Here is a 27,056-nt window from a genome sequence, read left to right as displayed (position 1 = left end):
CTCGGCCCCTCCCGCCGGGGCTCCGCGACAGGCACGCGCACCCCTCCCACGCCCCTTTTAGCCCGTCCCCCTAGACTCACCGAACACGCCCTGCCCTCTCCCCCTCTCCGAACGGCGCGCTTGCGTAGGACACTCCCCGCCTCCGCTCCACATTTTTTTATCTGTTACTACGACTCTTAATGACGCCAGACTTTCTCCCTCCAAGCACGGTGTCGCAAAGGCGGGACGGGTAGAGAGGGAGACAGACCTGGTTTTGCGACGGCTGCCCTCGCTTTACGGGTAGCCGGTGCTACCTTAACTGCTGGTTGGGGGGGTGGGGGGAGGGCTTGGCGCTAGCCAAAACGGAGGTGCGTCCCGGGGGGCGAAGCCCGAGGCAGGTAAGAGGGCGGGAGCTGCAGGCGTATGCCGGTCCTGCGGGGCCGAGGAGGGTCGGTCGCTTGGGTGGGTTGGGGCGAGGTAGCCCGTCCCCGACCCCGCCCCTGCCCCCCACCCTTGGCGGCCGGTGTCTTCCGAGGTCCGGCGAAGAAGGCCAGGCCGCGGCTCCCCGGAGCTCCGGGGGCCGGAGGCGCCCTCCCCGCGGTCTGTCACCCGATCCGGGAGGAGAGTCCGTGTTACCGAAAACCCGAGTCAGCATCGGTGCGGGAAAGGGGCCCCAAATTCTTGGGTAGTGAGAGAGCACCGTGCCCCGAGGCGCGGATCCCCCCTCCCCCACGCCTCCCCACGTGGGTGGGCAAGGGACCCGGTGCGGGGGGCTGAGCTCCCAGCTCCCTTCGGAGCCTTGCTCGCGAGCCTGCGGCAAGTCAGGGACCACTTCCCCCAGCTCTCTACCTGTTAAAGCAGTGGCTTCTTGTCATCTTTCTTCCTACAGTAATTGTACAGCTCCCTTAGAAAGTGGCGCCCGGCTCAGGACTTTGTTTACTGTAAACTCCCTGAACCCCCATCGGCAATCCCCAAGCTTAGACCCGCAAGAATCTGGGCGACTCCACACCAGGACAACTGTCACCCAAATCCGTATGTCTCGCCCAGTATCCCCGGCAGAAGGCAACTTTGTGTATCAGCCTGTCCAGACCTTGCTAGGAATTTCCAGGCTTTGACCAGCACTGAAGACTTAAGAGCAGCTGTTCTTCCTCCCCCTCCCCCCCTTCCCCCTCTTCCCCCTCTTCCCCCTCTTCCTCCTCTTCCTCCTCTTCCTCCTCTTCTTCCTGCTCTCCCAGATCCTGCCCACAATAAGCGAGACTGGAAGGGCTTAACCCTTTCGTGAATCCCGGGGGGGGGGGGGAGGAGAGGGGAATGGATCCTGGTATCCTGGTTCAGGTTCCTCATTAGACCAGTTTAACCTATTATCTCAACTGTTGTTTAAACAGTTTCCTGTAATCCACCCCCCAATTTGGGAGGCTTTGAAGTTTAAAAAAAAATCAATTTATATGTCATAATATGTGGTAAGCGACAGGCCCCCTATTTTAGATATTTTTCTTCAACAACAAACATATAATTATTTTAATGAGCAGATATTTATTATTACTCTTCATATAATATTGGACAGTTACGGTACACTTTCACAGGCATCCTCAGTTGATCCTCACAGCCACCTTGTGAAGTAGGTGTCCCCATTTTACAGATGAGGAAACGGTTTCAGAGAGCTGAAGTAATTTGACCATGGTCACATAGCAAATAAGTGGCAGAACTGAGGCTAGAACCCAGTTCATCAAACTCCTAATCCAGTGGTCTTTCCACTAAACCAAAAGACTAGGCTGTGGTGTTTAGTGGAGAGGGTACCAGATTTAGAATGGAGTTGGACTGTATAACTTCACCCCTTATGTAAAATTAGAATAGCAATATCCACAGTAATTACCTGGTTGCAATCAAATGCTACATAAATATTGCTTTGGCCTGGTACAAAAATCTTCCCCATGTTACTCGACCTCTAGCAATTTATACTCCTAGAAATGAGAGATTATGTAACAAGTAACTATCATATAAGATAGTAGATGGTGAATGCCATATAAATGGTGACTTTAAGTGTATAAATAGTTTAGTGTATTACACACTATTTGCTCGAATAGAGTTGAGCTAGATTAGATGAACTCTTAAGGTGCCTTCCAAATTTTAACAGGCTAGAAATCCAAGACCCTATACATGTTTTAAACAATAACAATGTGAACTTAATGTATAAAAGGTTTTAAAACCGTGTTGCCTCACAGATGAAAATGACATAATGGATTCTTAGGGCTGGAATGTTGCCTTCTAAAGCCCAGTCAGTATAGACTCCCCTGGGGAGGGAAGAAGCAGCTTTGTTACTTTTTCATTTCCCGAATAATTTATATGAGAAGAGATTATTTTTATACATTGAGAAGAAATTAATATTTTTAAAATCTAGGTAATCTCTCCTGAACCTGAATATGAACTATACTTCCCAAAGCTATTTCTTGAATTGTTTATCTTCAGTACTTACCTATGTTATGTAGATGCCTTTCTGGAGAGTGAACCCTGAAGCCTGAAAGACCTAGCTTCAAGTTCTTCTGCTTGACACATTGTAGCACTATGAACCTGGTCTGGTCTCCTTGCCTCTTAGTGCCTCAGGTTTCTCTCTAAATTTATCAATTATGGAGTTGATGATAAACACAGAAGGAGTTTACACACCGATGAATTTACAAGCATGGAGCCCCCCAAGAACTTGCCATATCCATGTCAGAGCCAAATGTTCAGAACTGAAGTATCGACACTAGTGTGGTAAATTGAGAACTAGAGAGCAAACTACTATTCTAAAGTTCTTTCCAAGTCTAAATTGTTGTCCTAAAATGAGCTGTAGCTGTTTAAACTTATTAATAAAAGGTTTTCCAAGATGAGATGGATATTATAAAGATGTCTAATTCAAAACTAAATAAATGTAGTTCAATTTCAATCCAGGCTTCAACATTTTAAAAAGTCATGCATAAAATGTTTTGACAAATCTAGTTTTATTCTTTTTTTTTTTACATTTCAAAGCTTTTATTAACTCTGCCCTTTTATAATATAGTAATATGTTGTGTTTTGAATATCATGGTGCCACAAATCTGATTTTGGTAGCTCAGTTTCTAAGGAGAGTTCATTGTCTTTCTCTTTCAGGTGCCTAGAGTAGTTGCCTGTTTTGTATGCTACATTATCGTTGTCCCCAAAAATTGTTAAAGACCAAAGTAGTTGTGTAGTGGTATAGTTTCAAACCATTAAAGTCTTGATTTATTCAACAGCTGAGGGTGTTTGAGTGAATTAATCCACCTTTTCTCATATTTTCTATCTGTAAACAAAGGAGAATATTTGATAATTGAAAAGCTTCTTAAAGAAGTTTACACATTGGAGAAAACCTTTCTGGAAGTAACTTTACCTAACTTGTGCTCTTTGTCTAATTCTCCTTCCTACGTTCTCCTTTATCTTCTGTGCTATATCTTCTTGTGGATGTTTGTAAAAACATCTTTGCCTTGTTAATATTTGAGTATCCACAGGGCAGTTTTTACCCTAAACTTAGTATTGCCTGATGGCCGATGAATAAATAAGTACTTTCATGAGATTATTATTGATAATAAGTTCTTGTTTTTTCAAAACCTGAGTTTGATGATTTTCCCCCTAGCCTGAGTTGAAAACAGTGAGGAAATAAAAATAGCATTGCTTAGCTAACCAGTTTATATTAACAACCTTGGTCAATTATTACTGGAAAATGTTCATTACATTTGTTTCGTTTAACTCAAATTTTATTGAGAAGACAGTATCATTTTCAAAAAGGCTAAAGACATTTATAAAAGGAAAAGTTCTATTTATCATAGGCCAAGTCAGCCACTACTTTTAGCCAATAAAAAGTAAAATCTAATTAGTTAGGAACCCAGCAATTAGATAACTTGAAGACAGAGCAGAAGTTTAGTGTTTATGCTATCTATGAAAGGATTTGTAGAACATAAATTAGTTTTGAGGAAAATGTTTAACCTTTTTAAAAGAACAGTTTTCAATGTTTTTACAAGTACAATTTGCATACTGAACAATGCTGCATACAAATGAGTTACTCATTAAATCTGAGCCTTCTGCTGGACTATAGTTTGTTAACTTTTGGTTTGCTAAGGTAGGTGCTGGAAAAAAATAATTTCCATGTTTTCAGAAAATATAGAAGACGCAATGACAGACTTGGTCAGGAGATTTAGTTTCAATTCTTAACTAGGACACTTCCTAGCTATGTGACCATGGACTGATCTCTTAACTTCTTTGAACCTCATTTTTATTAATCTCTGTATTTGGAGCTGAGAAGACTATCAGAGATCATTTAGCCCAGTACCCCCATTTTAAAGATGAAGAAACTGAGGTCCCGAAAAACTGATTTTCCTAAGTTCACAACCAGTAGATGCAGGGATTCAAGCCCAAGTCCTCTGACTCCAAATTCCTTCTGTTTCTACTGCACCTTCAATGTCTTTAAAATGGGACTAGTTCAAATTAGCCTTCCTCCTAATTTGTTTAGACTAATAAGGCTTTACTTCCTTAGTGTACAGTAGAGCATAGGAAGCTCTCCAAGGAAAGGATAGTTCTGTGATAGAAAAGGATAATCATAACCATCTAAAAGAAAATTGCTTGAGATAGATAGATATGTGTGTATACAGACACACACACACACACACACACACACACACACACACATATATATAATTTAAATATTTTTTGAGTCCTAGAGGTTGAAGGAAGACTGGTGGTAGACTGGGAACTGTTATTTTTTGGTACTTACTTCCTTACCCTTTTGCCATTGATAAATATGCCTAGTAAAATGGAGGAAATCTGAGAACTTTGGGACTAGGCCTCTCTAGTCCTAAATAGGATATTAAAGTAATGGAGACAAGCAGGTGTCTATTTTCCACCACCAGATATTAATAAAATTGTCAGGCATGGTATCAAGTACCTTTAAAAACTGATAGCTGAGTTCTTCCACATGTAAAATAATGATATTCTGTCACCATGTGTGGATGTTGAAAATTTATGAATTCATATTTCCTAGATCACAATGGAAATTCCCTTATTTGTAATTGACTTACGTTTTTAGGACATAGTTTCAAAATCTAATGCACTTTATTTCATTCATATATTGTATATACAAATATGGCCCTTTTCAAATGCAATTTTTAAAAAATGGCTCCTGGATTTTAGGATTAGCATTGAAAATACTTAATTTTAAAAAACATTTGAACTTTCTTTTTGAAAACATTTCTATTTGTGCTGTCATGTAAATATGAAGCTAAAAACTGGTTAACAAAATTTAAATTAATATTTTAGGGCATACTAGTATTGCTTTTTTATCTAAATTCATTTATTAGTGTATTTCTATAATGCCTGTGACTATAAGCAACAATTGAGTATTAATAATTAAAAAGGGAGAGGATGCTATCTTCTGGACCTTCAAATGCTTACCCAGTTTGAGACCAATCTACAAAGATATAGATCTTCTGCTGAGAACAATGCAGTATTATCACAGCAGTGTTTCACGCTAGCTTACTAAGGCACCAAACCACATGGGCAGCTTCACAGTCATTACTTATTGAAAACTTATACTCTTGAATCTGAGTTTCTATTCCATTTTTCATTATTTTAATTTTAGCCAATATTTCTGGCAAAAATCTGCCTTAATTTCCAAACCAATATTGAGTTGTAAAATAATGAGGGCTTTTTTAACATAAGTTCCTCAGCTTGGGTTCACAGAAACCAGTGTTTCTTTGGTATATTTCTTTGTATTACTGCCTTGACTCTATGTAGCCATCTGTTACTTGCTAGCTTATTAAGGTTGTTTTCAGGTTTTTTGCTTTGGAGAGTTTTGTTTTTGTTTTACCAATGCTGCTGAATTCTTATGAGAAGTCTATCTAATGAACAGAAATGTAATTGGTTCCTTGAAAAATCACTTGTGGTATCAACCCAATGTCATACTTGAATTGTGATCCAATATGATTTTTTTGGTAATCAGAAGTAATTTTTTAAAACAGCCTATGTCAGTAAAATTAAAATCTACAGATATAGGGATTAAGTAACTGCTAATCAGAGGGGGAAATGCTTAAAAGGGACTAGCTGACATGAAAATTAGAAGGACAAGCTACATTGCAATAAGGTTTAAAAAAAAGACGTGTTTTTAGTATCAATTCAGAGACTTAATGATTGTTAAGTTGATTTGGAGTTTGGCTTTCCACATGGAGGAACACAGTAATGTAATAAAGACTGAATGGAATGGTGCTTAGAAAAAGATAAAATTTGTATTTCATTCAGCAAATAAATTCAATAAGCATTTATTCAATTCAGCTAATAAATTCAATTCAGCAAGCATTTATTCAGCACCGATTATGGGTCAGGCAGTACAGATGCAAACACATTGAAACTGACAATATTCTACCAATTGTCCATATTAGGCCATGCTGATGTTGAAATTCTCAGCAGCCCTGCATATGTTATCTATTTTAAATATTTTTTCATCTCTTGTTATTTGAAAGGCTATCATATGGAAAAGGGATTATATTTACTGTGTGGCTCCAGAGAACAGTAATAGGGCCATTGTTGGGTGGGGGCTGTTACAGGGAATGCAAATTGTGTAATGGAAAGAGCACTAGGCAAGAAGGCCTGGGTTCCAGCTGTGGTACCTCAGGCAAGTCACTTAAACTCTAAACTTCAGTTTCCACATCTTTAAATTGAAGATAATACATATGATTTTAGATCCCTGGGGTTGATACATTATTCATCTCATGAGATTGCTAATGAAATCAAATGTAAATCAATGTAAAGCATAATCTTAAAATATTCTATAAATGAGTTATGAGGAGGAACTTTCTAACAGTTAGTTGACCCAAAATGCACAGAATCCCAGAATTGGAAGAAACCCCAGAAAACAAATAGGCCAACTTCTATCTGAAGAAATCCCCTCCTAAGCAACCTCATTAGAATGTGTGCTCTTTGAGGGCAAGGACTGACTTCACTTTTCTTTTTGCCTCCCTAGCACTTAGCTTAACATTGGGCACAGAGTAAGCCCTTAAGTTTTGGCTTGAAAGCTCTAGTGAGGAAGTAACCACTATTTCCAGCGGCAGCCTGCTTCACTTTTGCATAGTTCTTCTAACTGTTTAGAAGTTTTTCCTGACATCAAGACTAATCCTTCTTCTATATCATAACCCCTCATATTCTTGAAAATAGCTGTCATACCCACTTCCCCCTGTCCTTAAGTCTTCTCTTCTTCAGGCTAAACAACTCCAGTTCCTTCAGCCAATTCTCGTAGGGTATATACTCATGGTCCATCTCATCCTACTTCTTCTCCATTGTTTACACTCCAGACAGGGTCTAACTAGGGAAGTGGGCTGCTTGTCAAAATAGAGAAGACACCATCCCTGAAACCATTCAGACCCAGAGACTGGATGACCATCTAGTAGGCATTCATATGTTGGGTGGGAGTTTGGGCTAGTTGATTTCAAAATACTACCTAGCAAAAATTCTAAGGTTGATTCAAAAAGTGAAATTATGTTAAAATTCTTAACTTAATTATTCAGAACTATACTTCAGACCTGATCATCACAGACAAAATTGCTGTTAGCTCCAATAAATGACTTGACCACTAATGCACAACTGGCACTTATGCCTTGATTAAATATAGGGAATCATGTTACTGGCAATTAGAGTGTCATGTTACAGTGAGCATCAGTTGCAGTTAGGATATTTCCAAGCAATTAGATTTAAGCCCTACATAGTACAACAGCCAAACTCTGTATTTGAAAAATAGGACCTCTTGGGCACTTATATGCAGCAGAGCTACAGCTTTTTGTATGATATCTTAAAATGATACCATAATGAGGCTGTTTTATACATGTATACATAAATATATTAAATTTATTGCTTATGAAATATATAAACTTATATGAAAAATATAAAATGTATTGATATGAATATATAAAAATCAATTAACAGCCTTTCCTATGTGTAGAGAGGCTGTATGTGTAGATATAGGAGACACTGTTATTAAGTGATTTATTATATAATTTAAGTTGATTATGTAAATTTATTGTTTGCTTTAGTAAATAAAGCCTCACAATGTCTAAGGAAGTCTAGACTTTTGACTCTTATTCCTTTAAAAATGTATGTGTGTGTTAATGTATAAGGTGTGTGTGTGTTTAGCGATACGTGAGAGATCATTTTAAATTGTGTGTTTATGTAAATAAGTTTTATATATATATATTATATAAATTTTAAAATGAATAAGAGTCAAAAGTCTGGACTTCCTTAGTGAGCCTTTATTTACTAAAGCAAACAATACTGGTGTTCTCATCTCCTGATAGCCACATGCATGTTTTCAAGGGGTAAAAACACATATTCTGTGAAGTATATGTAAATACTGTTGTTAATCCTTGATCTTAATAGATTTCACTCTTTTGCTCTAGTTTACTTGCAACATCCTCAGTATAATATGATTTTAAACTGTATTACAAGAAGCAGTTCTATGAAATGAGTGATTCTGATATTTAACCACTATTTAGTGTTTTGTAACAAGTGTAAAATACCAGAGAAATAAGATTCTATAAGTATAGGTGTCATTTGATTTTTAAATATTATAATTAAATATTGAAATTACATTATTTTTAAACTTAAATTTAAGGATGGTTTTTTTCTGTGCTCAGTAGTTGCTATTTAAACGGCCTAGTTTGAGCAGGTGGTGCTGTGGATGGAGTGCTGGTCCTAGAAGCCAGGAAGACATCTTCCTGAGTTCAAATCTGGCTTCAGAAAGTTAGTAAATGTGTGACTGTGGGAAAGTCACTTAACCCTGTTTACCTCCCTTTCCTCATCTGTAAAATGAACTGGAGAAGGAAATGGCAAACCATTCCTGTATCTTTGCCAAGAAAACCCCAAATGGGGTCACTAAGAGTCAGACATGACTGAAAAATGACTGAACAACAAATACGACATGCTAACTAGGTCTGAAAATCATTAACAAACTTTGCAATGGGAAGCATTTCCTCAAATAACATCTAACCACCACTTATTAAACATTAATTCATTTTTTCACAATTATTTATTAAGTGCCTACAATGCCATGAAATTCATGACATGAAAGTTTAGACTTGGACTCAACAGAATTTACAACTAAAAAATCTTCAGGATCATGCAGTGCAATCCTGCCATTTGTAGACTGAGGAAATGCAGGCATAGAAAAGTTAAATGACTTGCCATGCAACTAGTTAATATCTAGTTCCTTACTCCAGTCCAGTGCTCTTGAAAATTCTTAGGTTAATAAGTAATTGAAAGGTTACTTGCATCAAATTGCATCAAATCAAAGTCCTATAAAAATCATAAACATTTAATCTTCTTTGATGATTTAGTGCTTTGTAATAGCTTTACTAATACATGGAATTTTACTTTAAGAATATCATTATAAATAACTAGATTAATTCTTTTATTAAGCTTTGACTGCAAAGGAAGTTTCTATAAAAACATTAAAATTTATTATTGGATTAATTTATCTGTAGAGAGCAGAAGATACTGTAAATCCAGTACTATTCAGAACTGCCTAGTTTGTGTACATTGACAACATATTGATGTTTCCTATAATGGCATCCTCCTTATGTGGGGAGAGAACAAACAGTTCCTTCTGGAGTAAGCACCCCTCTGGCACCTAGTGCCAAGGATAAAATGCTGGAACAGATTTGCTCCCTGATTCAATGCAAGCATTTCCAAGGAGCTAGATCAGGAGATAATCAAGTCTGTTACACTCCATAAAATGATCAGTTTTCATCCCCAGCCCAAAAGCAGAAAAGGGGCTGTGCTTAATTGTCACCTTTTTTTTTCCTTTTGAAACAAAGTAGAGCGCATACTTAGTAAGGTTTTCTAGTTGCATTATTAAAAATTGTTTCCTTACTTGCTGAAGCATCTTATCTGACATTAAATACAAATAGCTCATTGATATACAATAGGACTTTAAGGTTTATAAAGCACTTTCTTCACAACAACCTTCTGTGAGGCAGTTAGTCTGTCACCATCTTAGCCTAAAAACTTAATTCCTATTTAAGCAAAGGTTTTGAAGAGAGGGAATATGGTACAGATAGACCTGAGAGCTAAAGGGGGCCTTAAGAGATCATCTCAGCCATCCCTCTCATTTTACAGATGAGGAAACTGAAGCCCAGAGTTGTTAAGTGACCTACCCAAGATGATTTAAGTAGTAAATGGCAGAGCTGTGATTTGTGTTGTAGTAAAAATAACAACATGCTTAGAGTTGGGAGCTAACTGAGTTTGAATCCCACCTCTAAGTTCCACAAGACTTGTGAATGTCAGCCTGCTACTTAACTGAGCCTTAATTTCCTCATCTTAAAAAACACGTAAGAAATCTGTAGGTCCTTCCTAGGGTTGTTTTGAAGATCAAATGACAAAATATATATGCAGTGCTTTTTAAAATTTAAAGGATAAGGACTAGACCTGTGATTTTATTGGTATAGGGAATTCCTGAATGAGTAAACTCCCTTTCCCAAGGAAGAGAAAGGATGCTTTCAGAATGCTATCTTCTAGAAGTTTTTGTTACGCTTCGGGATGTGTACTATAACAATGTTGTAAAAATGTCAGCTGTGATTATGACAATAGTAGAAAGAGTCCTGCACTCAGAGTCGGAAGTCCTGGGTTCTAGTCCTAGTCTTCTTGCTTACTAGCTGTGTAACTTTGAGCAAATCCCTTAACCTTTATGAATCTCAATTTTCCCTTCCATACAGTAGGGATGGTAACAATAGCAAATGTTTATATAGCTCTTTAGGGTTATATAGCAAATAGAATACACCTATATAAACTATGTCATTTAAGTCTCACAGCCCTGTGAATTTTAACTGATAAAAAAGCTGGGCCCCAAAACACCTGGATAGTGGTAGAATAAGAAGTATTTTACAAGTGGTTTTACCTAAGCCGTTGCTTTTCCAAGCTCCCTACAAGTATGTTTTGGTTTTCTTAACAGTATTTATACAGGATATACATCAGTAAATATTGTCTTCTGCCCTTTGCTTCAGCTCTTGGCGTTTGTTTCCAGTTGGTCTCTGTGCAGAATGGACCCAGTTGTTTTGAGTTACATGGACAGTTTACTACGAGAATCAGATGTCTCACTGTTGGATCCTCCCAGCTGGCTTAATGACCATATTATTGGATTTGCTTTTGAGTACTTTGCTAGTGACCAGTTCCATGACTGCTCAGACCAAGTGTGTTTCATCAGCCCAGAAGTCACTCAGTTCATCAAGTGTACCACCAGCCCAGAGGAGATCACCATGTTCCTTCAACCTCTTGACTTACCCCACAAGAGAGTTATATTCTTACCCATCAATAATAACTCCAATCAAGCAGCTGGGGGAACTCATTGGAGTTTGTTGGTTTATCTCCAAGACAAAAATAGATTTTCCCATTATGATTCACATAGCAGGAGCAACTCTGTCCATGCAAGACAGGTAGCAGGGAAACTGGAGGCCTTTTTGGGAAAAAGAGGGGACAAAGTAGCATTTGTGGAAGAAAAAGCCCCTGCTCAACAAAACAGCTATGATTGTGGAATGTATGTAATCTGTAACACAGAGGCGTTGTGTCAGGGCTTCTTTAAGGGACAGCCAGAGCCACGGCTGCAGCATCTCACGCCTATGTATATCACGAGGAAGAGGGCAGAGTGGAAAGATCTCATCTCCAAACTTGCAAGAAAATGATTCATTCATTGCAGTTATCTTCATCTTTTCTTGAATTTCAACCTTCTCTGTTTGTCTTTCTTTGTATCTCTTAGTGGTCTCTAATTCTACACCCAAGGCAGAGGTGTCAAGGCTGTGCCCTCTCACTTCTTCCTAAAAGAAAGTGATTCTCAGGCTTTATTGTCCCAATGAAAGGCCGCACTTTAATTATAACTTCAGGGTACTACAGGCTGTGAAAGTAGCTTAACTGCATGCACCAAGGCCTCCAAACCAGTTGCTTTCAAAGTTTGGTTAGTAGTCTTTGCACAAAACTTTTATTTTACTATTGATCAAATACATTTAACCATCCACCTGCCATTGAAGTACATTATTTGCGTGCATAATCAGTCTATGCCAAATAGAAACAAATCAACTTTTTTTTTCACTGTCTAGAAAAATTAGGAGCCATGGTAACAAGGGAGCACTCACTAAAATAGCAGAAATGGAAAATCACAGAAAAAAAAAACCACAGTCCCTTACAGCCCAACCCTTGCATACAAAATGACCAAGAAACTGAAAGCTGAAGATGACAAAACCTCAGTCAAGCTTACTTAAAGCTACTTAAGCTAGGAATCAGTTTTGTTTGTTTGTTTTAATTATTTGCTATTTACTACAAGAAAGCTTCCCTGGCTCTCTGTTCTACCTTTGCAAATCTTTGAGAAAGACAAAATTATTCACTGACCCACTCTGTCTGATTCCTAGAGTGCTAGAAAAAAACAGGGATATTGAATAATTTTATGCTAAATAAATCTCTGTGGTTAGCCTCTTGATTTAATCTATTGGCATAGTAGAGGTTGGCTTCTACTGTGTATCATCAAAAGTTTATCCTAGCCTCATCTTTTGTTGCCATTCACACAGCTCCCTAATTGAAACTTTACAATTCTAAAGCTCCCTGCTAGTAATTCATTTAAATAGGCTAAATATTAAGCACCTACTACGTGCAAAGTTCTACCTGGCACTGTCTTGGCTTGTTGACCCAGTGCAGAGAAATACTTTTGCCTTGTGATAGTGCCATCTTTGCTCTTCCTCTCTTTCCTCTCCCCATTCTGGGAGAAGAGATTTTTTTTGGTTCATTCTGATTCTGTTGTTGTATTTATATCAAAAGTTTATGTTATTTTTTAGAATGTTGAAAAAAAAAAGAAAGAAAAAAAATCACGATCTTAAACCATTCCCTTGGCTCAAAATGTCAACGTTATCTGGAACCAAGAATAAAGAAAAATACCTCCCCACCCCAATCACTGGTGTGTGGTGGTGTTTTCCAGTATATTTTCAAAGGGCTATATAAAGTGTATACATCATAAACCTATAGGGTACATGTACATGACTCTTGTTCCTAAATAGAATAAGATAGAAGACTCATAAAACAGAGCTAAGCTTCAGCCATGGAACCTGTTCTAATCACCTCTAAACCTGACCCTGTATTCCAGCCCCCATCATCCAAAATAACTTGACCACAAACTGACTGTTAAGAGATGAACAAAGTTTCCTTTAGCCAAAGAGGGAGTTCATACTGAACCACACCTTGAAACAATTCAGGCCACTGTTCTCACTCAGCAGCTAGGAGAATGGAGGTGAAGAAGAGGCCGTGGGTGGGGTGAACCAGAAGGAGGGGATGAGGTAAAAAGGAGTGAGAACACAAGAATAACAGGGAGTATTGGTATCAAAAAGTCACAGAGTCTAGGGATATGTTACAGTTGTGGTTTCTAGATAAAGATTAGAAAAGTGATATTACTGTTGATTTGAGAAGTCCCATCCTCAAGGCTGTGGAGGAGGCAGAGCCCTACTGAGGCAGAGCAACCTTTTTTAGAGGTTTGGGGGATGCAGTAGGATGAGGATATTTTTACACTGTGAAAAATGTCACTGAGAGCAGTTAAACAATGTATCCAGTTGAAAGATTAATACAACTGAGAGCAGTTTTTCTTTATTTTTTTTGTTTCTTCCCAGCAATGAATTTACTTGTTGAATTAAACTGAAGAACAAGTAAGACAAAAAAAAAAAAAAAGAGGATGCTATCCAAGGTGTTACACTGGGGTCACAAGTTTTTTCCCTTTGTTAAAATCCAACAGAATGCTATTTATGTACATGTTACCATTACTTGGGTGACAGTGACCTTGTGCTCCTTCTGCAGATATGGCACACCATAATTCATGCAGGTGGGTAACTGCCATTTTTATATACCACGTTTAACTGACTAAGGGGAGCTAAGATGTATGGAAGTAAGATTATTTCTAATAATATTTTAATCAAACCTGATCTCAATGACTCTTCTGGTGATAGATATTAGTATATAATATTTGGTATTCTAATACCTCCCAAAAGACCAGACCCATTTTATTAAAAAGAATATGGCAGTAAATGCATAAGTTTATTATAGGAGTTAATGTGATTATTCCCATAGCTGCTTCAGTTCTTCAGAAAACCTGAGCTAACAGTCCCCCAAAATCACAGGGGAGATGACATGAGAAGAATAAAATCTGTGTTGGTTAAACATAAAGTGTAACTTTGAGTTCAGGAGTAATTGGGATGTTTGTTTCCTGAGTGAAGCAATGAAATGCCCTTTCCTAAAAAGAAACTTGGAAGCAGGAGGATGGACTAAATGAGCTCCCCAGGAACTCTGCAACCTTATGGTTTGTGTCCTGGGAAATCTGGGTGTTAAAATGGGTCAGACACAATCATGAATCCTAGGTACACCGATGACTATAATTGTCTCCTTGCTTTATTGCTGTTTTTCATGGCACTACACCATTCTGCTGTCTACAGAGTCTATCCACTTTAGACCCCAAAGAGATAGGTTGGTTAATATTCAGCTGACCGTTTATTTGAACAAGAAACATTTCCTTTTATGGTGAATTTTCACAGCAAGGTAAACTCAGGTATATTATACAAAAATTGAAATATAAATAAGCACAGGTAAATTTTCACTGTTCCAGAATAAAAACATCAGTATACATGTGGGCATGAGCACTAATTTCCTAATTATTTTCAATAAGCTAAGATTTATGCAATTGCTGAGATTCTGTATGATGTTAGTTCATACTGTGTCCACAGTGGTTTGTTTACTTTTATGGGCACTCCTCTGAAGTAGAAAGTGAAGTTGTTTGGATTTATATAGAGTAGGTCACTGAAACAATTAACTATTAAAAATTCATCTGACTTCCACTTCCTAGTTCCCCAAGATTTACTGCTTCTCATAGAAAATAGAACATATTTTATGCAGAAATCTTTTTGGTATTGAGTTTTCAGCAAACAAATTTATTTTTAGAGATTTGTTGTTCAGTAGTTTTTAGTCATGTCCAATTCTTTATGACCCCATTAGGGGTTTTCTTAGCAGAGATAGAGGAATAGTATGCCATTTCTATCTCCACCTCATTTTACAGATGAGGCAAACAGGGTTAAGTGACTTGCCCACGGTCACACATTTACTAAGTTTCTGAAGCCAGATTCAAACTCACCAGGTCTGGCACACTATCCACTGTGCCACCTAGTTTCCCACATTTTTAGGGTTACCACATCCCAAAAAAAAACCCAGTGTTTTATGTTGTCTGAAAACTAGGATAAACCATTAGGAGCACAGAAAGGCTGCAAGAGATGGGAGAAGCAATCCGCGTTTGGACGGTTTTAGTATATGTCATTTATTTTTAAATATTACAGAAGAGTGTCAGTAAAAGAGAGTATGAGTTGAAAAATATATGTTATGTCCAAAAGAAACCTGAATTACTCTCAGATCCTTTTGAAGTCTCAACATCTACATATTTTTAAATGATTAAATCAATTAAAAATATGGGTCAGAGAGGCTAATTAATGTATAGTTCTATGACCATCTATTTAGGCCATATTTGCAGCAACTACATATTTCCCATATTAAACAATACAGATTCTTCTTACTTGTGAGAAACTTAAAAAAAACAGCTTAATGAATTTTCTAAAAGAAATTGCCGAAACAATGTAACTACCAAAAAAAATCAAGTATCTCTCAAGTACCTTCTGTGTATCACAAAACCATACCTGCCCCCAAGGAGTTTACATTCCATCAGGCTAATAACTCCTATAAGTAGATGCAAAATAGATATCAGAAATATGGGAAATAAATAATGTTATAAAGCTGAGAAAAGAATGGAAACTTGATTATTTGTGTAAATGTCTAATTCAAAAAAGAGACATGAACTTCAGTTAGTTAAGGGTCAAGTACTGGAGGCATTTAAATGGAATTTATTTACACAGAGAAAAGCAAACATGTTAAAGTACCAAGGGTGGTTATAGACGCCATCAGTGTAAACAGTAAGAAAGAATTAGACCAACATTATCCCGGAGAAAAATAACAATATTGCAGCTCGGTTAAGTCACCATGTGTTAGTTGGGGCAAGCCAAGAGCTTTCTATCCCCGTGTAACTATACGCCGGTCAGCCACAAATGAAATCAAGTGGCTAGTAAACAGAGAAAACCCTTCACCCCATAGGAGAGGAATTGAAAAACATCCAAATCACAGGCAACATCTGCTCGAGTTTCTGCCTCTTTTAGAAAAGTGAAAATGGAAACAATTTACCAAAGAAAAAACTGAATCATCCTTCCCTGACTTGTAGTTCATTCACTTCTAAAACTTTCACAAACTGCCCAAGGCATAACAGCCTTCTTGGAAAAAAACAAAACAAAAACCCAATGCCATATTACTAACGAAGCTTTTCATACTCGCAGGAGAAAGAGCCATTGTTAAACCACAGTAAAAGAAACTGAATCTGGTCATGAGATTCTGGGCTTAAAATGTCTTGCTAAAGGCTTGATGTGGAGGCGGCTTCCTTCAGAGTAGGCAGTGTGTAGAGTGGAGCAGCCCTACCCAGAAGAGACATCTTGGTAATCAAATCCCTTAATTGGCAGGGCTGGCTACATTGCTGCATTCCCTCCCCACCCACTTTACCAGCAGCGTGTGGGCTGCCAAAAGGCTGAAGATGCTTTGGGAAAGAAAAGGGGATGCAAACCCAGCAAAACCACAGATCAATACCAGTTCTGCTTGATGGGCTCAAAGTCTACCGGCAGGCTGAGGAAGCCTTTGTGGTCGGTGAGTAAGATAATGAGTTTCTGGGGGTGGAAAGAAGAGACAGCTTTAAAATCTGGTCACCACCTTGCCACTGTCTCCAGAGCATATTACTTGTGCCTTGGAGTTTATAACCAAAGACCTCTAGTGTTATTGCAATCACTTTTTAGCTAGTCTTGTCTCAGTTTTCCTCTCCCTCCAATTCAGACTAATCTTCCTAAAATACTGCTTCCATCACATTGCTTCCCTGCAACAGAATCCATAATAGCTCCATACTGCCTAGAACAGCCTTTTTGAGTGTGTCCAAAACAGAACTTACTATCATCCCTCTAAAACCCTCACCCTTCCAAACTAAGGGTACCACCATCTTCTTAGTCATCCAGGCTAGAAACCTAGATATCATCCTCATCTCCTCACTCTAAGCTCCTATATCCGATCAGTTCTGAAGTCCTGTTGTTTCTACCCTTGTAATATCCCTCATATACACTCCCTTCTCTCCTCTGATATGCCATCCCTCCCCACCCCCCCCCCGGCCCCCAGGGCAGAACCTCATCACCTTGCACTACTGCGGTAGCCTCCTCTTGGCCTCCCTGCCTCAAATATCTCACCCCGCCCCCAGTTCATTTTCTCATTCAGCTATTGAACTGATTTTCCTAAAGCAAAGGTCTAGCCATGGCACCCCATATTATTCAATAAACTCTAGTGGCCCACCATGACCTGTAGGATCAAATTTAAATTCTCTGTTTAGCATTCAAAGGCCTTCACACCCTGGCCCCCTCCTACCTTTTCAGTCTTCTCATACCTCACCCCCATGTACTCAGGGATTCAGCAACATTGGCCTCCTTGCTGATCCTTACACAAGACATTCCATCTCCCAACTCTGGGCATTTTCACTGACTGACCCCATGCCTGGAATTCTCTCCTTCATCTCCACCTCCAGGCTTCCCTGGCTTCGTTCAGGTACCAGCTAAAATCCCATCTACAAAAAACCTTTCTGGATGTCTCTTCATGCTCATGCCTTCCCTCAGTTGATTATTCCCAATTTATCCTGTATACATCTCATTTGTATATGGTTGTTTTCATGTTGTCTCCCCATTAGGCTGGGGAGCTCCGTGAGAGCAGGAACTGCCTTTTGCCTTTCTTTGTATCCCCAGAGCTTAGCACAAAGGCTGCCACATAAAACTTAATAAATGCTCATTCCCTGACTGACTAACCCTTGAATTCAACAAATAAAGCCAAGAGATCTTGCCAAGAGAAAAAATTTATAATGGCAGATGAATTCAAATAGCAATCTCGACCATTTTGTTGGGCTCCACTTGCTAATTGCTGTTCAAGGTACAGCCCCAGTGCCTGTTTGGTCAACAATGAGGTTCCAGGCCCAGGGCCCAGCAGATCCCAAAGGACAGTGAACTGAGTCCAAACCTAGTTCCGTAAGCAACACTTCCTGTCTTTCCTCTAAGTCCCTATTCTGGTCTGACACTTTTTTAAAAAACTACACCTCCGATTTTACCCAGTTAGAGAATCTCTAGGTAAGGGATTCACTGTTACCAATACCAATACAAATCAGCACCTTCTCTGCAACTTCCAGTCTGAGAGTTACTTGGAGCACACAGCCAGCGTGTGTGACAAGTAGAACTTAAAACTAGGTCCTCCAGACTCCCAGATCAGTTCTCTATTTATTGTCCCACTTTGTCCCTCTCTTTATTGTAGGGCTTTTGGAGCTTACTGCCTTGGGTTTGCAGGAAACTGAAAAGGTGGAGACACACCTGCAGGGTCCACCCAACCCCCGAACTTTGAAACTACTCTCTTAGCTAGAGTTATAGCACTTGTCGCCTCCAGTTCTGTGCTTTACACTTGGCTGTCCCATCTGGGTTTCTGCTACTGTCCTTTCCTTCAACTGTTTTTTAAATCCCCATCCTTTCCTTGGAGTCCCACTTTTTCATCATTCCCTCCCCTCCAATGTTTTCTATTTACTTGTTCCATGTTCTGTTCTGCTGATTTGGGTTTTCCTAGTAGGTGGTCATTTTTTTTTTACTATATTTGTGGGTTTTCTGGGATAGTCCTAACATTAAATATCCTACCCAGTTCACAAATGAGAGGAATCTTTTGTCATACCATGTCCTGATTCATTCTTTGGAAAGTACTGTCCCTTCAGAAAGTTGGGAAGGGAATCTGGAATGAAGGATTCCCACTGGACTTTCTTCAGCCTTTTAAGCTGCTGCCAGGCTTCTTCTACAAGGGATGATGGCAGAAAGGTCTCTTCCCTTCAATTCCACTGTGATTTAAGAGGGAAATGACATTTGAATTATTCATACCCATTCTCCTCCCACTTGTCCCTACTCAGTAAACCTCCAGTTACTCCCTACATAAAGTCCTCTGGTATTTAAAGCTCTTCATAGGCTGGCCTCTTTCGACATTTCTAGTCTTCTTACACTTGACTCCCTTCCTCGTGGTACAATCTAGCACCCCAAGCAACTTACTCTTCCCAAACACAACACTGCATTTCCTGTCTCATCGCCTAGCGCTGCTGGTCCCCTATGCCTGGGATGCTCTCTGTTCTCATCTCTCTGCCTCTTGAAATTGCTGGTTTCTTTAAGACAGCTCAAGCTGCATCTTCTGCAGAAGGCCTTTCTCTAGCTGCTGGGGCATTCCCCTCTGAGATTAACTTCCATTTGCTCTGTGTAGATTTTCTGTGTACAGTTATTTATATGCTGTCTCCCCATTGGAATGAGAGTTCCTTGAGGGCAAGTATTGTTTTTGCCTTTTTTTTCTATTCCCAGTGCTTAGCACAATGCCCAGTACATAGTTGGCACTTAGTGAATGCTTCTTGACTAAGTCTATTCAGTGAATTTGAATTGAAAAGACTAGATATGGAAGAAATGAAAGGCTAGTTCTTTTTAAAGTAAGTCAAAGTGGTTCTACGCAGGAGCTTTTAAAGAAGTTTGTTGTTGTTCAGTCATGTCCAACTCTTTGTGACCCCATTTGGGGTTTTCTTGGCAAAGATACTGGAATAGTTTGCCGTTTCCTTCTCCAGTTCATTTTACAGATGAAGGAACTGAGGCAAATAGGGTTATACAGCTAGTAAATGTCTGAGGTCACATTTGAACTCAGGTCCTCCTGACTCCAGGGCCCGGTGCCCAGTGTTCTATCCAGTGCACCGTCTAGTTGCCCCTTTAAATAAATTAGCTTTGTGTTATTTCATGCCATCACTGATGAATATTTTTTAAAAAGTCATTGCAAGATTGTGCTATATCTGCAAAGACTCTGCTGGAGTTTTATCTATAGTGCCTGCCTCTGCAAAAAGTTTTGCCTAAAGAATAAAATCCAAACTCTTTAGGCAACCTTCAGACTGTGATCTGATCTCACCTAACTCACCAACATCAACCCCCTGTTCCAGCCAAATCAGTATCTCAGCTGTGTCTCCTCCATTCCTTTTACACAAATACACACTCTCTCTCTCTCTGTCTCTGTCTCTCTCTCTGTTTGTGTCTCTGTCTCTGTCTCTGTCTCTCTCTCTCTCTCCCTCTCCCTCTCTCCCTCTCCCTCACTCCCCCTCTCTCTGTCTCTCTGTCTCTCTCTCTCTCTCTCTGTCTCCCTCTCCACCTTTCTAAAACCTACCCATTTTTCAACTTACAACTGAGTTCCACCTCTCCCAGCAATCCATCTCACAACAATTGCTTCCTTCTCTAAATTCCTATGGCATTCTTTATACCTATATTCATACTGTCTCATACTGTTATGTCACTTTCATCTGTGTGTCTTTTCTTCCCAACAGGAAGGTTCCTTGTGAACAGACTCCATATCATATTTCTCTTGCTCTGCTGAACACAATAAAAGCTGCTCAATAAATAACTATGAAATTATCTTTAAACTACTGTGTAGCCTGGAGAGACTATGGTTTGTAAGCTAATAGAAAATTCCTGGAACTTGAAGCAAAGAAAAGCTTCCACTAGAAATCCTACACCAATTAACACTTTTTAAGCAAGGCTTGATCCCCTCCCAGTTAGTGTCAGGTTTTCACACATTAATGCCTATGCCAGCCTCCAACACTGGCCAATTTAGAGGACAGTTTGTGAAGAGCATTCTAAAGCTCCAGGTCAAGTTTAAGCATTGAGGAGCTTAAGTCAGCTCTGCTGGGAGTCAGAGCGCCAGAGCTCTCCTTCTAGCCTGTTACTTGCTATTTGATCTTGAGCAAGCCAGTTAACCTCAGTGCCTTACTTTCTATTGGTGAAATGGGAAGCTTGGGATGGATGGAATGCCTGATAAAAGTCTGTTGACCCAGTGATAAGAGTCCAATAGGATTAGGTTAATGGTTTGATAAAGGGTTACTGTTGTTTACAAGAATTCTGGCCTTTAATGTTGACAGGTCATTCCATTCATGGGTGGCCAGCTTTCTGTGCCTATGTGCCTCTGCTTTCATTCTTACTGAGTATATTGTGTGTTTTTCTAGTTAATGTATCATTTCCCTTTTTTTTTTCCCTGAGAACTTCTCCTTTCCCCTTGGCTGTGCTTTGGGCTGTGTGAATGTACCAAGTGCAAGCCTCAATAACCTCATGTAGTCCTTGGAGATTTACTTGAAAAGGAAGAATTCTTGTTCCTCCTTCACTGAGGTTTTGCTGCTTTCTCAGGAGGGCGGGATTTACTGGGGAGAGGTCACCTAAGTGGGGACCTGATATATAACCTATACAACAGAGCCAATACCTGGCCTCAGTCCAGGTGAAGGGGTCATGACCCAGCAGCCTCTGGGAGAGGGAAGCCAGGAACAAAGCAGCTGGGGCACTCTATTTTGTGCAGTGTGTTCTTCACTCCCCAGGTGTCACTGAGGGCTATACAGTGGCAACAACAGGAAGAAATCACTTTTTTCCTGGAAGACCCAGGACACCTGCCAGCTTGGAGTGTTCAGCACAATGACCTTGCTGAGACCCCATAGGAAAAGAGTGGCATGAAGATCACATGTAGAAATTGAATTCTCTTTCTTATGAGTTTATGTTACGGCTTCAGGGACAAAGGGGCAGATCTTTCTGGGGCACTGCCACATAAGGCCTTAACTTTCTTGACTTCCTTTTCTTATCCTTACCCCTCCTTTTAGATAAAGATCTGACAATAAATAGAAGGGGAGTGTTCTTAAAGTAGACACAGCTGTACCCACACCCCAGTGATAACCAAGGCAAAGCAGGGTATTTTACTGTGCACTTCCCAGGGTTAAAGGGAGTGAGTCTGAGTGCTTGGGGAGGAGTCAAGTTAAATTATAAGTCAAAGCCTAGGGAGAAACCTAGGCTTTGGGCCCCTTCCCATATCCTGATTTCCTCAGGATCTGACAATTCTGCCTTCATCACTAAGGTTGCCCATTGAAGCCAGAAACAGACCTTTAATAGGAATGTCTTTTTTTTTTAGGTCAACCTCTGGCTTTCTCCCAGCATATCAAGCGTGAAAGAGTGAGGTTAGTGGAGGTAGATTAAGAGCAGGTTGAGCCTTGGGATAACATTCAAAAAGGATCTACTTCAATATTGCAGCAAGGTGGAGGTGGGTTAGAGCCAGGGGACTTATCTTAGGGGGTCTCCCATTTTCTGAGGCAGTCTAGGATCCGGTAGAGTGCTGTCACTGTGGCAACATGGCTGAAACCCTGGGCCATCCCCTTAGGCTGGTTGGGGTAGGGAAACTTACAAGGATATTCTTCTTTCAAGTATTTCCATATGTATTCACCCTTCACCTTGACACAAGTTTTCTGGTTTTTTCTTGTTTTTTTTTTTTTTGGCAGGGGCCGGGGGGGGGGGGGGGGGTTGCTCTCCTCTTCATACTTTTTATCTGACAGCCAGATTGAGCCAGGCAAGCCTAAGCAGATGAAGGGAGCAGCCCATTCCTGGAAGATGAAGGTTATCTTGGGGAGGAGAATTCGGAGACAGAAACGTCCTTCATTAGCCGTACCCAATTTTTTTTTTTCCAAATTGAGCTTTGGGATCCCTCCAAACAGAAGTTTAAAACAAATTGCTTTTGTTGCTATTATTTTAATTTACCTGTGGGGAGGAGGAAGTAAAAGAGAAAGGAAACTTCTGGCAGAGAGAAGAGGAAGTGGGAAGCAGGAAGGGTCAAATGATTCAGTGCTGATGGATTTCCTCTTCTAGAGGATAGTAACTGTGGGCATGTATTCATTTACCACCCCCCAGAAGGAAGTGATCCCTTCCGTCCTCTGAACTCTTGTAGCACTTTGTATTTCTTATGAGGATTTAAAGTACTTTATATTGCTAAGGTAGCATATCACTGCACAAAATAATAAATGTTTAATGAATGAATGGCATGGATCACATTTTTTTTTGTATTTGTATCTCCCTCAGCTCCTAGCATAGTGTTTTGCACATAGTAAGGTCAATCAGTAAGTATTTATTGAATGTTTATTATGTGCTAAGTGCTGGTTATACAAAGACCTAAGTGCACTAGTTTCTGTCCTCAAGGAGCTTATATCCTATTGGGGAAGATTACATATACCTGTATAAGAATATACGAAATAAAAGACAAAGGGCCTTTATAGGGGAGACACTAGCAACTGGGGAATCAGGAAAGGCATAGGGGGTGGAACTTGAACCGAGCTTGGAAGGAATCTAGGAATTGTAAGAGGCAAAGATGAGGAGGAAGTCATTCAAGCCAACGAGATGGCACGCTGAGCTCCTGGAACTCCCAAGACTGAGGAGTGCAGTGAAGGAAATAAGGGATTATGATTCTGGGAAAGTAGGTGGAGCCGGGTGGTCCAAGTTTTACGTGTCAAAGTCATGGTAGAGGTTCTGAAAGGTCAGACCAGGATAAATTCCTGTATTGGGACGGAGACAGGTAGGGGGAAAAATGCTGTGGGAGGATCTCCTAGTAAGCAGAACGAAAGCTGCACCTGCTCAGGGTTTAAGACGGAACTTCAACCGAAAGCCCTTTGGGACCTAGAAACCCTTTTGTGATCTTTGCTGCCACCTGGTGGACTGATAGTTCTATTCCCATTGAGAGCACTCAAAGACACTGAACCATCCCCCCACCCCCTACCCCCCTCCACGACAAGTCTGTCATCCCAATGCCTGGTGACAACCTAGGTAACTGTGTATGGCACAGGACCTGCTCTCTTCTAGAAAAGTGGCAACCTGGCCCAGCTGAAGATGCCCTCTTGAGAGTTTTTCCCAATCCAGGACTTTTTAGATGTGTGATAGGACTGTGTCCTGGAGGTAGAAGGGTTAAAAAGAGGGCAGTCCCCCACCAATTGGGGAATGGCTAAACAAGTTGTGGTATATGAATGTAATGTAATACTATTGTGCTATGAGAAATGGGGATGATACGGACTTCATAATAACCTGGAAGAACCTACATGTTCTGGTGCTGAGTGAGAGGAGCAGAACCAGGAGAACATTGTACACAACTATAGACATATTGATTCTGTGACGACTAACTTTGATAGACTTGGCTCTTTGCAATACAAGGTTCAAAGACAGCTCCAAAGGACTCATGATGGAAAGAGCTATCTACACCCAGAGAAAGAACTACAGAGTCTGAATGCAGTTTGAGGCAAACTATTTCCTCTCTTTTTTTTGGTTTTGTTTCTTCTTTCTCATAATTCATTCCATTGATAATAATTCTTCTTTACAATTTGATTATTGTGTAAATAAGTTTAATGCGAAGCTATATGTAGAAGATATATCGGATTCCATGCTGTGTTGGGGGGAAGAGGGGAGGGGGAGGGACAGAAGAAAATCTGGAACTCAAAAACATGCGGAACTGAGTGTTGTAAACTAAAAATTAAAAAAAATCTTAATTTATAAAACAACAACAACAAAAAAAAAAACAAAAAAAGAGGGCAGTCCCCTTCTCAAGTGCCCCTACTCCATGTCCTAGTCTGTGTGCAACTCTGTCCTGTGATGTGGCCCATGATCCAAGTTCTCCTTTAGTCCCCCTCATCCCAACCACCAAAACAGAGCGGTTTGGCAGTGGATACAGTGCTGGGCCTAGAGTTAGGAAGACCTGAGTTCAAATCTTGCCCCAGACACATCCTCGTTCTGTGACGCTGAGCAGGTCATTTTACTTCTGCCTGCCTCATTTCCCTCAACTGTAAAATGGGGATAATAATAGTGCCTACCTCTCAGGTGAGGATCAAGTGAGATACTATTAGTAAAGTATTTGGGACAGGGACTGGCAAATAAGAGGTAATTAATGAATGCTTCTTTCCTTTCTGAACATGGTTTATAGTTTTGGGCAGCTAGATAGCACAGTGGATAGAGCACCAGGCCTGGAGTCAGGAAGACCTGAGTTCAAATGCCTCAGACACGTACTAGATGCGTGACCCTGGGTAAGTCACTTAACCCTATTTGCCTCAATTTGCTCCTCTGAAAAATAAGGATAATACCAGCACCTATATCTCAGGTTGTTGCAAGGATCAAATGAGATAATATTTATAAAGTGCTTAGCACAGTACCTGCTACATACTTATTAAATGATTGTTCCTTCCCTCATTCTTCTATACAGTCCCTTTGACCCACTATTAGGCCTATACCTGAAAGAGAGCAAAGAAACAGGGAAGACCCACACATACAAACAGAGCACTTCTTTTTGTAATGGCAAAGAATTGGAAACTAAGGAGGTACCCATCAAATGGAGAATGACTGGAAAAATTATAGTATCTGAATGTAATGGGATACTAATGTGCTATAAGAAATTACAAAAGGGAAACATTCAGAGAAATCTGGGAAGCCTTGTATGAACTGATGAAGAATGAAATGAGCAGAAATAGGAACATAATTTATACAAGAACATTTTAAAGACAACTTTGAAAGGCCTAAGAACTCTGACCAGTTCAGTGACCAACCCCAAGTCCCGTGGATTGCAGCCAAATTCTGCTGCCCGCGTTCTGAATGGGGATGGATTCAAGATGCAAGATCAGACAAGCATTTTTGACATAATCAAGTGTGAGGATTTGTTTGGCCTGACTCTACAGATTTGTCATAAGGGTTTGAGATCTTTTTCAGTGCAAAGAAGGAGAGAAAATAAAAGCTTGTTCACTGACAATTTAAATTTCAAAATTTTAGACACATAGCTTTTTGTGCCAAGGCTGGTTTTCTCCTTTATGAATAAATGTAGGGTTTCTGTTTTTACCAAAAGTTTTATTTCAAAAACCCAGCCAGGAATGTTCCTATTCCCAGGACAACAGGGGACAAAAATTTCATTTCACAGGGAGACGTTCTCCTGCCACTTACATTTCATGTTCTCTCTCTTCATTGTGGACCATCTTGTGGAGCCATAGTAAATGAGCCAATCACCAGTTTCCCACCCCATCAGCAATAGCAAGCCAGTTTCCTCTCTGAGTGTTTCTTCCTTAGTCAAATGTGAACTCATTCCCATTTTTAGATCTAATTTTTCCTCAGAATTTTTTCCCCTTCGTGAATAAGGGGCTACTGGTGAACCCTAGAAAAATATCTTAAGATTCATATCCCTAGCACTTAGCCCATGCCCTGAACATAGTAAATGCTAAATAAATGTTGAGTTGAATCTTTTGTATTTATTCCTCCCATCCCCCCAGGTAAGGCACGGAGATTAACTGGTCCTGATAATTATGTGCTTCCGGCTCTTGAGAAGAAGTTTGATGGGCATACCAGTTGGTCATATCATCAAGGAATCTTGACCATCTCTAGAGATTAGCAGAGAAGAAAACACTTGGATACAACACCAACACTTAAGTCTGAACTAAAGTACACAGGCCTGCATATTTCAGAGGGATAGTGACATCTTAGGAATGGTAGCATTGCCTAATTTGGAAATTAACCTCTGAATCCAGGGTTGGGATGTTGGTAAGAATCATAGGGTATATCGATGAGCATGATACTTTAAATTTCTACCTCAACCAGCCGTAAACTGACTTGAATCCAAAGCTGGAATGTAGGCTCTATTTTATAGGGTCACAGATTTAGAGCTGAAAGGGACCTTAGAGGCCATTGAGTCTAAATCTCTCATTTTATACATGATGAAACTTAAGATAATTATTGTGTCTTCAAACCAAACCCAAGTTCAGTGCAATATGCATTCTTATGCTATATGCTCTATATGACAGAGCTGGGAAATCTGTGTATACAATATGAGTGACCATCCTTAGCAGTTATGAGTAGTAAGACAAGATTTGACTCTGGCTGTAGCATTTTCTTGTAGTGATCCATCCCATACAATTTAAGTTTGGGTTAGATTTCCAGTGGGTTTGCAGCAGCACATAGAGAGGAAGATGATCTGGGGCCCACTGCTTTCTGGGATGCAGGGTAACCTCTCAGGAGAGTTAATAACGGTGAACTTTCCAAACCACAGAAAATAAGCAAAAT

At 39.9% G+C, this 27,056-nt stretch overlaps 1 protein-coding gene across 1 annotated transcript; it reads left to right on the top strand.

Annotated features, from left to right (window-relative positions):
• Positions 1-281: 281 nt before the first annotated feature.
• Positions 282-12,460, top strand: SENP8 (SUMO peptidase family member, NEDD8 specific). Its single transcript, XM_036769624.1, has 2 exons — positions 282-377; positions 11,007-12,460. The coding sequence occupies exon 2, from the start codon at positions 11,043-11,045 to the stop codon at positions 11,679-11,681; it is 639 nt and encodes a 212-aa protein (XP_036625519.1). The 5' UTR covers positions 282-377; positions 11,007-11,042; the 3' UTR covers positions 11,682-12,460.
• The last annotated feature ends 14,596 nt before the right edge of the window (positions 12,461-27,056 follow it).

This window comes from Trichosurus vulpecula, chromosome 8, assembly GCF_011100635.1.
Source record: "Trichosurus vulpecula isolate mTriVul1 chromosome 8, mTriVul1.pri, whole genome shotgun sequence".
Lineage (NCBI taxonomy): Eukaryota > Metazoa > Chordata > Mammalia > Diprotodontia > Phalangeridae > Trichosurus > Trichosurus vulpecula.
The sequence above is the reverse complement of the archived record's forward strand: the minus strand, read 5'-3'. Positions and strand labels throughout refer to the sequence as shown.

What these genes read in the sequence shown, in the direction of transcription:
- SENP8 (XM_036769624.1), top strand. Translation starts at nt 11,043, where the DNA reads ATGGACCCAGTTGTTTTGAGTTACATGGACAGTTTACTACGAGAATCA.